Below are 12,757 nucleotides of genomic sequence, written 5' to 3'. Positions count from 1 at the left end.
GTTTACCTTATTTTCATTTGGATCGGTTACTCGGTCTAGTCCATAGTCTAGGATGTCTTGCATGCCCGGCTGTTAGAAATGAGAAACAACAATACAGTTGTGTCTGCTTTTTCAAAACCATCTTAAGTTACATGAAGAAATCTGCTGGTAACGAATAATTCCTCCAGTTGGTGGAAAAAGGTAAAACATTGATTGATCTTCCCTGAGATGGCCGTAGGACTTGGCTGGGAGTGCATGGGAATGTATTTGGGACACTCAACAGAGCAAGAGACAGCTATAGAATGGATAACCAAGAAGCATCCAAGCAAAGGTGACACCAGGAGACAATCCAGGAGAGATTTAACAGGAGAGATCCAGAGACATCCAGTCATTGGAGAGCAAGGGTGATACAAGGGGCACATATATAGGGAAAACCATGCTCAATCCAGCAATAAATCTATATAGAAAGAAAAGGAGTACTTGTGGCACCTTAGAGACTAACCAATTTATTTGAACATGAGCTTTCGTGAGCTACAACTCACTTCATTGGATGCATACTGTGGAAACTGCAGAAGACATTATATATACACATAGAGACCATAAAACAATACCTCCTCCCACCCCACTGTCCTGCCTGGATTTGTGCTGGAAATGGCCCAACTTGATGATCACTTTAGATAAGCTATTACCAGCAGGACAGTGGGGTGGGAGGAGGTATTGTTTCATGATCTCTGTGTGTATATAATGTCTGCTGCAGTTTCCACGGTATGCATCCGATGAAGTGAGCTGTAGCTCACGAAAGCTCATGCTCAAATAAATTGGTTAGTCTCTAAGGTGCCACAAGTACTCCTTTTCTTTTTGCGAATACAGACTAACACGGCTGTTACTCTGAAACCAATCTATATAGAGGAGACAAACCTTGATATCGGCAATGAGAAGGGATAGGATGGCACCACTGTGATGTCTGCCTTGAGCACAAGTGACTTTTGAGTAGTTACCTGAGCTCCACCATAGTTAGATAATAGTCAATAATTAGATCTCGGTAGTGAGCTCTTATGGGGAAAATGGAGAAACAGACCAGGAAAAGAAGTACTTAGTCTAAGTCTAAAAGAACCAAATTCAGCCCTGGTTCATCGGGGATGAACTGGGGCCAAAGTATTTGAGTGGTGCAAAGAGTCTCCCACCAACCGCTTTATCTGTGAGCAAAGCTCTAATTACAGGCTGACATTTGCCTCAGGCTTGACCCACCCCTGTATGTTAATAGCTGGGTTCTCAACTGGCCACTTACTCAGCATACACGGTTAAGATGGCTCTTTGATTATGACTGGGATGAGGGAGTGTGGCTCCTGGGTACATGTCAGAGTCTGACAGCACACTGGGACCAGCCTGGCTTCATTCAGGAAACACCCTGGTGACATGTGCCTCCAAAATAACAGCCCCCCCAGGGGCAAAGGCAGTTAGGATTCTCTGTGCGCAGCATGGATGATGTGGTGAGTGGTTCCTTACTTCATCTTTAAAAAGCAAATCTCAGGGGTTCGGGAATTTGATAGGCAGAGTGGATTAAAGTCTCTTTTCTGCATCTAAGTGCACCTCTGCATCTCTGGCAGCTGGCCAAGCACAACCTTGGAGGCAGTGCCCCCAAAGTTGCCTTCTTAAAGGTGCAGTAAGTTGCTCCTGGCTGAGCTCTCTGGACCCTATACCTCCAATATAGACTTTACAGCTGTGGAGGACGGTATTCTACTTACAGGTGCTCGATGCACTAGCCAATAGGCTTTCTCCTGACAATCCAGCGCGTACCTGTCTGCCTTTTTCCGTTCCTTTCCTGTCCTGCAAAGCAAAGAATAGGTTTGAATCCCATCAGAAGAACATGTGGGTTATTTCTCCCTTTTGATGAAATTTTCTTGAATGTTAGCCACAGCTGCAGCTGATGGGGCCAGCACCGAAGGAATTTGCACTGTTTTCCGTTAAAACTAGCAAGAGCGAGAACATGATGCTGTTCTGATCTTTCCTCAGCCTCCTGACCTACAGGCTCACAAGGTTAAATTCAGGTTTGAGTGTGTGTTGCTTCTTCAAGCCACAACTGACCTTGCTCTTTCCTGACTGCACGTCATGCTGTCCTAACTTACAACTGATGATTGGTTGAACCCTACTGATATAAATGAGGGGTGCTCGCTTTTGAGTAATCAACCTCTTCCTGAGCTCAGCTGAGATTAGATGTATCCTCTTCTGTTTGGCCTGACAACAATTTGTTAGAATTCCTCCCTTTTACCTGCACTCAATTCTGACACCTCATGTATGTCTATTCTCTGTAACACTTCAGGTGCATACAGTGTCTGTGATGTCTCTGACACCCATTTGTTTGGGGAACGGGTGATTTTGATGGGAACTACCGTACACAGAAGTAACATAGCGCACACCATGTAGGCCTGGAAGGTAGGCAGTCCTAGGTCTAAACCTCTGACTTGGGGTCCTGGTTCCCAATGCATTCGCTGCATAGCGATGAACAAGTCACTTCCCCATCACTGTTTCAGTTGCCCCGTGTGAAATTTCACAGAGATGTTGGGAGGATCAGTGTTGGCTTTAAAAACCGCACTTTGGATCTCTTAGGCTATGTTCACACTGCAATCATGGAGTGTGACTGTCCGAGCTAGCTTCATAGAATCATAGAATATCAGGGCTGGAAGGGACCTCAGGAGATCATCTAGTCCAACCCCCTGGTCAAAGCAGGACCAATCCCCAATTTTTTTTGCCCCAGATCCCTAAATGGCCCCCTCAAGGATTGAACTCACAATCCTGGGTTTAGTAGGCCAATGCTCAAACCACTGAGCTATCCCTCCCCCACCTTAAATCTAGCTAGCTCGGGTCTTGGAGCACTGATGCCACGGTAGCATGCGTTTCAGCATGGGCTCTACAAGCCCGCCCGGAACCTGGGTAATTACCAGGGTGACTAGACCGCACTGAAGTCAACACTGCCCCAGAGCTCGACTGCTCCAGCACCCTAACTAGCAAGATTAAAGCAAGCTCGGGTATGTCTCCATCAGCTGCAATCACACGCTGGGACTGCAGTGTCGACATCCCCTTAGCATGAACCAGATCTGTACCAAACAGTGTTAATTTGCAGCAACAAACAGGAATTGATGGCATGTTTCTATGAGGCAATCTGATACTTTCTGTTCTGACTTGCCTGATGCAACTGTAATGCGGTGCTGGGGTACCAGGGCAACATATTATATGCAAGGGCCTGGATGCCGAAAGGTTGAGACAGGAATCCAGGGTTAAGCCCCTAAATAAAAGTGGCCTGATTCAAAGTTCAAAGGGGCTGAGCACACACAACAGAGAAGATGGCACCACAGACCTCATGCTGGCTGTCAGCCAGGCCACTCAGATTGTGATTCAAAGAGAACCTTTTACAACTCCAAAGGGTCAAGGGCCTGATTTGGAAATCCCTACTCCAGCAAAACTGGTACTGAAGTTGCTGGAAGCTTTGCCTGAGTAAGGTCTTTTGTGCGGCAGGATCAGGCCCCTCATTTTCAACAGAAGTTGTAACAGATGTAAGGGCAAAAACCTACTTTTGCATGTGCAATGAAGCAATTGCAAAGAGGTATTTGTACACGCAAGGAGGGTATATGCACATCCACACATGTGCTTCTTTGTAAACCACACTGCAACTCCACATTGTGTATAAGCAAATTTAGTTATGCTTGTTTACAAGAGCAAATGCAGGTGCAATGGGAGAGTGTGAATTTGTGTAGGCCACTGCCCATTCCCTTGAAAACTTGGGCTAAAATTTCTCAGTTGTTAAGTGTCAAGCGAATAGCAGGTCGTGTGTGGAGGAATACAGTTCATATGGAAACAGTTTTCCCCTTCACGTTCCCAAGGAACTGTTAATAAGCTGCTGTAAAATTGTAATTTAATATTTTTAATTTAACTCTATTATTTGATTGCACATCAAGTCAACACCCCATAGTCCCTCATGCCCCCAAATAAAGAAACAGGTAACAGAACTGGAGAGAGCTCACCTATACTGCTCTTTGGCCTGCATAACAACAAAATCCCATTTGTAGTTTATTTTTTTATTTAACAAGTTGTAATGTTCCTGAAATTAAAAAAAAACAAACCTGTTAGTACAAAATTATGAACAATTGTGACAGACCTGGCAATTTCCTGCAATATGATTGGAAGACTAAGTTTATGTATTATTGCAGGCCAGGATTGTATGTAACCTCTCTAGAGGACAGATGTGACAAATGTGAGACCTGTGAGTTCAAAAGACTATACAGAAAATGTAGCAGACAAGTATGGGCTTCTGGGACAATTAGAGTGAAGTGTATTTCCTGAGGAATCCCAAGGGAGAAGTTAATGTGAATTCCCCAGCTCTGGTTATGCAAAAACCAGCCTTCTGAAACTGTGCCCTGAAGAGAAGGCCATTGTCTGCTGATTACCTGTTACAGAAGGCCAAGATCAAAGGTCCAAGTTGAATTAAAAAAATGGCTGTTCTGCGCAGACTTGGGGTCTCGTTTTGCGTCAAAGATGGATGAATTTGTGACCACAGGGAAAACAGCTATACGTTTGGAAGGACTAAAACCTACCAGAGCCAAAGACTAGAATCAGGAGGTGATCTCTGGTAAGCTTTCTAGCATGCGTATAGGGTTTTTAAAAATTATTTTAGTATGTTTTCTCTGTAATGCTTCAATGTGCTTGCTCAGAAGGAGCTGGGTGGTGACTTATAGCTGCAGGCAATACACGGGTCATACCCCTCGGACAGGAAGCAAAACGCAGGCACAGGCCGTTTAGACAGTCTGGCTTGCTGGGGATATCACAGTGTAGGCAGGGACCTATGCAGCCTTAAAATCCCCAGTCAGGAGGGAGGGAGATGTGGGTCTCTGCCCAAGAGAGGAGACAGCTGGGAGCCAGAAGTCTAAAGTGGTGAACCAAAGAGGGTGACTACAGGTGCAATTGCTCTGAAACTGTGACAACAATATCATTCAGTCCAGAGCTTTTGGTTCTCAACATGAAGAACATGATAAAAAACATGCCCTCCTCTCTGAACTAAACAAGGGATAGGCTGAAATTTGAGCTAGAAAAAATGGGTGGTTCTGAAATGAATTACTATGAACTCCGTTCACTCTGAATACTTCATTCCAGCATTCTGGAGAGGGTAACGGCCCTACTAATATGATCATTTACTTTAAACACTTTTGTACATCAGCAGCTATTTCACAAAACAGAGGTGCCCCTGGGGCTTGGTGCAAACAAAGTGGGGAGTGCGTAGAAGGCTTTTTGTCACTTTCCACCCTCCAATCTCAAGAGCAGCTGGCTCAAGCTAAAACAGCCTCGGAGCTGGCAAAGGCACAAACAGTAGAACGTCTTCCTACCTTTTCATACTCTTCCAGAATCCCTTTCCTCTTAATATTTTTCTTGGCTAGGTAGATTGCTGGGAGAAAAGCAAAAAGGTTCAGTCACTAGGCAGATCAATAAAGCTAGTCCCTATAATTGGCACGCTGACCCCATGACAAAGGAGTGGACCATTGTCCATTGTGACATCTTTCCCAGACACAAGTTCCAATCTCACAGAAGCCCACTCAAGGAAGACGTCCTTAGTGGCTGCATTCTGTCAAGGATCCTCCATGCGTCGATACAGAAGTGCAAGAATGGCTATCCTCCCTCACTCTTGAGCTTGATGTGGTTGATTATGCAGTTATAGGCCAACAAATTGTGCCTTCCTGAAAGCCTGGGCCAAAGTACATTGGAGTCAATGGAAGGGTTTCAATTTGTCTTCAGTGGGCACTGGATCAAACTCTTAAAAGGTTAGGAAGGTTTTTTTTCCCAATTTGGGGGCAATTTTTTTTTGTTTTTGTTCTAAAGCTTTTAAAAATATATTCTTTTAATGTTTAAAACCAAACTGGGTTATTTTCAGAAGGCGAGGCCTTCAGATTTCAGGACAAATATATAGGATAGCTCAGTGGTTTGAGCACTGGCCTGCTAAACCCAGGGTTGTGAGTTCAATCCTTGAGGGGGCCATTTAGGGATTTGGGGCAAAAATTGGGGATTGGTCCTGCTTTGAGCAGGGGGTTGGACTAGATGACCTCCTGAGGTCCCTTCCAATCCTGATATTCTATGAAGGTACAAAAGTATCAGGTAAATAAAAGCTGGTGACCCAGACGTCAGGAGCAATCCTGCAATGAACAAAGTAGTGTGTACCCTAAAGCCCATGAGCAGCCCTATAATAATAAACCAAGATGATCAGCCCAGTCTTCGTAAGTAGCCCTACATAGCCAGAACAGCAGCACCTGGAGAAAGCACTCAAGAGTATCATCAGCATCCACCTGATTATATGGGAGTGTGCTGTACATCCTCACGCTCCATTCAGCTTTCACAGAAAAGCTATAATGTTAACACTTACCATAGTCAGTATCATCTGCTGCCCACTGCTGGGTGGGCCAGAAATAGGGTGTCTGCAGAAAGAAGCCAAAAACAAGACCTCAGTTTTCATGTAGCCACCATCAGCTCCATCTGGCTCTTTACAATCATTACATTTGTTGGTATCCTACTGTATTGTTGTATTTTTGGGTAAACAGAAGGAGGAGGGAGTCACCTGCTTTGCAAATATGCTACAAAAAAAATATGCTACAAAAAGAAGCTTATCATTTCCATACTTCTACCATTTAAAGGGCTGAATCAACACACCCACAAAATATCCATCTTCTTAGCTCAGCATAAGCAGTTAGGAGGATAAGACAAGGTTATTTTTGTTGTTGTTATTAAATCAGGTTTAATGGAGTCAATTACATATCCACTTCCTCTGCTTTGACAATCAGTTATTGTTAACAAGGTGAGACTTTCAAAACCATGCAAGCTTTCAGAACAGCAAAGTACATGCTTATCATTCCAATGTTCTCCTTGATATTGTAAAGATGTTGGAGCATGGATTGGGGAACATGAAGGGAACCAGACGACTGGTATTAATAACCTCATTTGAAAACTATATGATAGTGCCCTAATCCAGGGGTGGGCAAACTTTTTGGCCTGAGGGCCACATCGGGTTTCCAAAACTATATGGAAGGCCAGGTAGGAAAGGTTGTGCTTCCTCAAACAGCCTGGCCCCCACCCCCTATCTGCCCCCTCTCACTTCCTGCCCCGACTGCCCCCCTCAAAACCCTCCACCCATCCAACCTCCCCGCTCCCTGTCCCCTGACTGCCCCGAGCCCTATCCACACCCCCACCCCCTGACAGGCCCCCCAGGACTCCCACACCTATCCACCCCCCCCTGTTCCCCATCCCCTGACCGCCCCCCCCCAGAACCTCCACCCCATCCAACCGCCCCCTGCTCCCTGTCCCCTGACTGCCCCCCGGGATCCCCTGCCCCTTATCCAACCCCTCCGCTCCCCGCCCCCTTACCATGCCGCTCAGAGCAGCAGGAATGGCAGCCCTGCCGCCCGGCCGGAGCCAACCATGCCGCTGCGCTGCCCGGCAGGAGCTCGCAGCCCCGCCGCCCAGAGCACGGGTGGCACGGCAAGCTGAGGCTGCAGGGGAGGGGGAGCAGCAAGGGAGGGGCCGGGGGCTAGTCTCCCCGGCCGAGCGCTCAAGGGTCAGGCAGGACGGTCCTGCAGGCCAGACATGGCCCACGGGCTGTAGTTTGCCCACCTCTGCCCTAATCTTTCCTTCTATGTGGAGGCAATTCCAGCCATGAACCATGATCCCAATTTCTTATCACATCCTGTTACTACAGTGTATTCTATTTGCTCATTATACTGTCTCCTGAAATTGTTCCAATGATTTTATTTGGTAGTGTACAAGCTGCAAGGGAAAATACATTCAGAAGGAACCACTGGCATTTCAAAGCTACAAGGAAAAGTAATTTAATTAAACAGAAGCACAGAAGCCTCCGATTCTAAGCCAAGATGTAGAGTACATTATGTCCAGCCTGTGTTCTGTGTCTAAGATATAACTTGCCTGAAATCTGTAGAGGCTGCTATCTGTTTTGAGGGTGAGGTTTTTTGGCTCCTGCAGAGGGTAGATGTATCCATACTTGACAATTAGATTCCCCAAGTTGAGTGCCTCTAAAAAAAAGAGAAGTCAGATATATTGATGATACAAAGAGACTGCAGCAGAATTCAGAAGCAACCCACTACCCAGGAGAAAAGAATTTAGTTGCATCTGACAATTAATTATAGTCTCACGATTCAAAGCTATAAAAGCATTAGATGGTTACACTCCTACCTTCCTCAGTGATTTTCAGATGCTGGATAATCCACTGCAGTATATCACTACCTACAAGGCAAAGAAAATACCAGACACTATAAATCAGAAGTGGTGTACAGCCCACAGAGTCCTGCAATGGGGACCAGTACACTCATTATGTCCAGTATGGAGATGGAGCCTGTGAGGACTATAGGTCCCAGCATGCCACGCCCTATTTTAAGCCAGGCAACCCGCACATATTAAAAATTAAGGCAACTACACTGCACTCCCATTTATTCAAAGCAGGTGTGACCCACAGGCTTCTGGTTAATTGCCAGTCCAGCTCTTGGTCGGGCAGTAAACATACAGTCAAACCCATGCAGTAAAGAGGGATCCTCCAGACTACAGCAGGCCCTTCTCAGTTATCACACTGTCCCTGGATGATGGTACTTGATCTGATGTTTCCCCCTTGTCAGACAAGTCTCATCCATTGGCTTCTCAGCATTTCCTGTGTCACGCAACTAACTCGGAAGGACCTCACAGCTAACTGGAAAGCACAGCACACTCTGAAATGATTGAGCACAGCGCCACTGGAAAGTAAATTTGCCACGCTTGGGGCAGTGGAGGAGACTAGTGCAGAGGAGCCCAGTGACTGTATCTCCTCTGCTCTACGCTCCTACAGCCCCCGCAGAGATGGAAACTCATGAAGCCACCAAAGAGGGGCTGCTGCAAGTCAGGGGCACCAGAACGGGGGGGGCCAGAGGGCCATGGCCCCCCACTTTTAATCGTCCCAAAGGACAAGTGACGGGGGAAGGGAGTGGGGTCTTAGGGAGAAGAGGCTGTGTGGGTACAGGGTCTCGGGGGAAAGGAAGGGGCAGAGGTTCAGGGGGAAGGGGCAGAACAAGGGCTGGGACCACAGTTCAGGCACCGGTGGCCCCCCCACTGTTAGGAACCTTCTGCCACCCCTGCTGCAAGTGGGGTAAGAGCCACCCCTCTGAAAAGGGATGACGCCAGGGCTATGCACTATTTAAGCCCTCAAAGTAGAGGTTTAGTGAGACTTCAGCGATCCATAGGCCTCTTGCGCTGGGCCTCTGAATAGGAATGAATTTCACCCAAGGGAGAGCATGCCACAGAGGCAAAATACCTACAGCCTTCTGTAGGTCTAGCCTTTTCTGCTCATGTATGCAGAGAGGAACATGAGGCCCCTAATCTCCCTGTGGCGTAGTTGCTCCATGTGTACATGACCGATACGCATCGGTTTCCTTCATTCATGGAGCGGTGAAATTCACCCCAGTGCAGAAGGCCAACAAAAGGCAAGCACAGTAAAGTCCCACTTAAACTCTAAATGGTGCATTATGACAGGGTGTACCAGGCCTCCTCTACCCCGATGAAGGCATCGCCACTGTGACACACCCGCCCAATGGAAGAACGTCACTTGGGAAAGAGGGACAGTGAGTTTAGTCCTCCAAGCACTGCCTAGAGATGCCACTCAGGCTCTAGTACCAGCAGAACCAACAAGATGTGATTCCCTCCCCAGCGGCTAGACGGGAGAGACAGAGGCAGCAGCCAATCAGGACCCAACAGGCGAGATAAGAAGGCTTGCCTGCTTCTTCACTGGGTGGGTGTTGGTTGAATTCGGGGCAGAAGAGGAGCTCCCTGGTTCTAACCCAAAGCTCCCATGGCTGGGTCAGGGCCTAGCAATCCGACTGCACCTTCAGCAGAAGCGGCAATGAACTGTTTATTTTCTGTCATGGAGTTGACTTGCCCGGATGGTCATTTTCAGCTGAATTTCAATTCACTGCTAGACTAGCAAGGGGCTTGCTGTTTGGGAGGCCTTGCTCCTAGACAGCTTTGACATGCACAGGCCATGTCTGGGCTCAAGTGGGACTTGACGCATAGTCCTTTCCTTAGAGGGAGGATGAAGTTCAGCCTAATGTCTGCAAAGTGCTTTGAGATCCTGAGATAGAAGCACAATGGAAGGACAAAGTATTATCACTACTTAGATTGCAAGCTCTCTGGGACAGGGGCTGTCTCTTTTGTTCTGTGTTTGTACAGCACCTAACACAATGGGGGTCCTGTCCATGACTAGAGCTCCTAGGCGCTATGGCAATACAAACAACAAATAATAGTAATTGCCCATTATGTGAGACACCCAGCCAGTCCCTGCACAGGGTATTTTTAAACATCTTTTAGCTGCTGCTATTGTGCCTTTAGATATCTACAAACACCTTCATTTTAAATTCATATCTCTGCTAGTTTTTAATGAATATCTTTCTGCAATAACCAAACAAAATCTTTTATAAAGACGAACAATTTTCAGTGTTGCTAGTGAGACTCCACATCAAAACTCAACATAATTGGAAATGTGAAGTGGATGTGTTCTTTGTAAAGGTGAACTCATAGGGAACGTTTTATTGCCAGCATGAAAAGGAAGGGAATGCTCATCAGGAATCACACAACTCAATTAGAATCCTTACTCGCAAATTAAATTGAAGCATAAAGAAACAATTCAGGTTTCAAAGGCTGAAAATGTATAACTCAGTGATATAAAAAGCATTCATGAATCCAGCTTGAAAGGGGATTTATCGTTTGAATAGAAATACATTCAGTAGGCAGAGGAGCTAGAAGTCTTGGGGAATTGGTAATGGGAAACAGAGTAGAGCTGGTTAAAAAATGTCTTTCTACAGGAAGTTTTGGGAAACAAAAATCTGTTTTGCAAAATTTTCCATGAGAATTTTTTATTTTCAGAAACAGAACATTTTCATTGAAAATGTTTTTTAAAAACTAAAAATCGTTTTAAGTGTCTTTCAATCATTTTTTTAATTTAAATGTTTGGGTTTTAAAAACCAAAAGCCAGAAGCTTTTCCTGAAAACTGAACCAAAAAAGGAAAATGTTAAAAACTGTAAGATTTTGGTTATCAAAATATTTTCAGTTTCCATTTTTTTTTAGACAAAATTTTAAAAAATTGAAAAATTTCAGCCAAAATTAAATTTTAAAACTTTCACTTTGGTCAAAAAGCTATTTTGTCAACAATATATTTTGATTAAAAACCATCAACCAGGACTAATACAGAGCCCCTCATTTTTAGGTCATTGTAGGTTCAAATCTAAGACTTGTTACCATCTGCTGGCTATGTGACATGAGTTTTGTGGGCCTCTGTCCAGACACCTCCATCACAAAAAATGCCATCTGGACTGACACGAAGTGGCCAATCCTATGCAAAGCCAAGTATGGAATGGGTCATGGAAACGGAACTACCCTCTCACAGCATTGGATGACAACATCAGCACCGCTGCTCTCTTATCATGATGGTCAGGGAGTGGTAGTGATGGACCTTGAACAGGACCCAGCTCAGTCATCCTGGGCCAGGAGGCTGGTGGCTGTAACAGGGACCTCAGAGGTGTGGGGTATTAAGGAAAGAAATGGGGGAGAGGGATCTTCAGGGCTCCAATATTTACAAGAAGAATCCCTTCTCCCTAGAAGAAAATGTGCCCCAAAGGAAGTTGGTGAGGAGGTGCTTATAGGGGCATGTGATGGGTCAGGGTGGCTGTGTTAGGTATTTCGGTTTTAAAACCTCACAGGGGGGTGAAATCACCTCTGCACAGAGGGGCCACATGAGGTCTGGGAATCATTTAAACCCCAGTGATCTGGCTTACACAACGTCAGCCATCAGCCTCCTCTAGAGCCTTTTCATTATCTTCTGAGGAGCAAACAAAACTGTGAAGCTCTCGCCATTTAAACAAGGCCAGGCTAAATTGCATTCAGTCCCTGATCAATTACTAACCTTTCCCTTCAAATGTCACCTACAGTTGCAGATTGAAGTGCTGACCTTTCCTGACATTATACTGATTACTTAGCCTTGCACTAGGAGCCTGGAGCTTTTATCCCACTGACTGCTTCCTTAAATAGATCAAATTAAAAGATTATTCTGTCACTCATACCTAGAGAGCTCTGACTGTAAGTGCTCTCCCTAAAAGAAGCAAATTAAACATGGGAACTATCTGCCCCCTGCAAAGAAATTCTGAAACTTTTTAGGGATTTGGCATGCACCTACGTAGTTTCCTGAACACAAAGAGCCAAGTTCTCTGCATTGCCTTCAGTGGAGTTGTGCCCATTTATACCACACACTCTAGGCCCCCGCACTACCTACACGTTGATCTGTTTGGAAACACTCAGTATTCGGCCAATGGATATGCAATCCAGGCAGCACTACGAATATCACAGCCCAGGAAACAGCAGTGATTAGAGTGCAGGAGACCAGAAGTCAGATTTCCTCAGCTGGCAGGATTTATGACCTTATGGAAGAGGGCACTTAGTGCAGGAATTACAGAACCGGAGTAAAAGCAGACAGCAACCACCAGGCTATGGCCACCCAGAGGTGTTTTCCCTTCCCATCATTTAACCATTGATTATTTTTTAATCACGGTTGTACTTTATAATGCATCTTCATCGCAATTCGTATTTGCTTTCATCATATTTTCACAAATGTAATGGGGCCGCTTGGTTATCTCCAGTATAACAAGAACTTCCCAGCTCCACAGTGCTGTCTTAAAACATCGTAATAGCGCTATTGGAAGATGTAGGGCCGGAGCCTCT

General features: G+C 45.6%; 1 protein-coding gene across 4 annotated transcripts in view; it reads right to left on the bottom strand.

Annotated features, from left to right (window-relative positions):
- Positions 1–12,757, bottom strand: part of RGS9 (regulator of G protein signaling 9) — a 68,999-nt gene that overhangs the window by 40,623 nt on the left and 15,619 nt on the right. For all 4 annotated transcript variants that reach the window (XR_013347998.1, XM_077834355.1, XM_077834353.1 and 1 more), the window contains exons 3-9: positions 8,200–8,250; positions 7,933–8,039; positions 6,383–6,434; positions 5,355–5,413; positions 3,999–4,075; positions 1,725–1,806; positions 7–69 (exon numbers count right to left, since the gene is read on the bottom strand). Coding sequence is in view for 3 of the 4 variants with exons in the window: in XM_077834355.1 (XP_077690481.1) it covers positions 7–69; positions 1,725–1,806; positions 3,999–4,075; positions 5,355–5,413; positions 6,383–6,434; positions 7,933–8,039; positions 8,200–8,250 (491 nt within the window). In the remaining variant the exon portion in view is untranslated. The remainder of the gene's footprint in view (positions 1–6; positions 70–1,724; positions 1,807–3,998; positions 4,076–5,354; positions 5,414–6,382; positions 6,435–7,932; positions 8,040–8,199; positions 8,251–12,757) is intronic.

Source organism: Eretmochelys imbricata, chromosome 14 (genome assembly GCF_965152235.1).
Source record: "Eretmochelys imbricata isolate rEreImb1 chromosome 14, rEreImb1.hap1, whole genome shotgun sequence".
Classification (NCBI taxonomy): Eukaryota; Metazoa; Chordata; order Testudines; family Cheloniidae; genus Eretmochelys; species Eretmochelys imbricata.
Note: the sequence above shows the minus strand (reverse complement) of the source record. Positions and strands in the feature narration are given on the sequence as shown.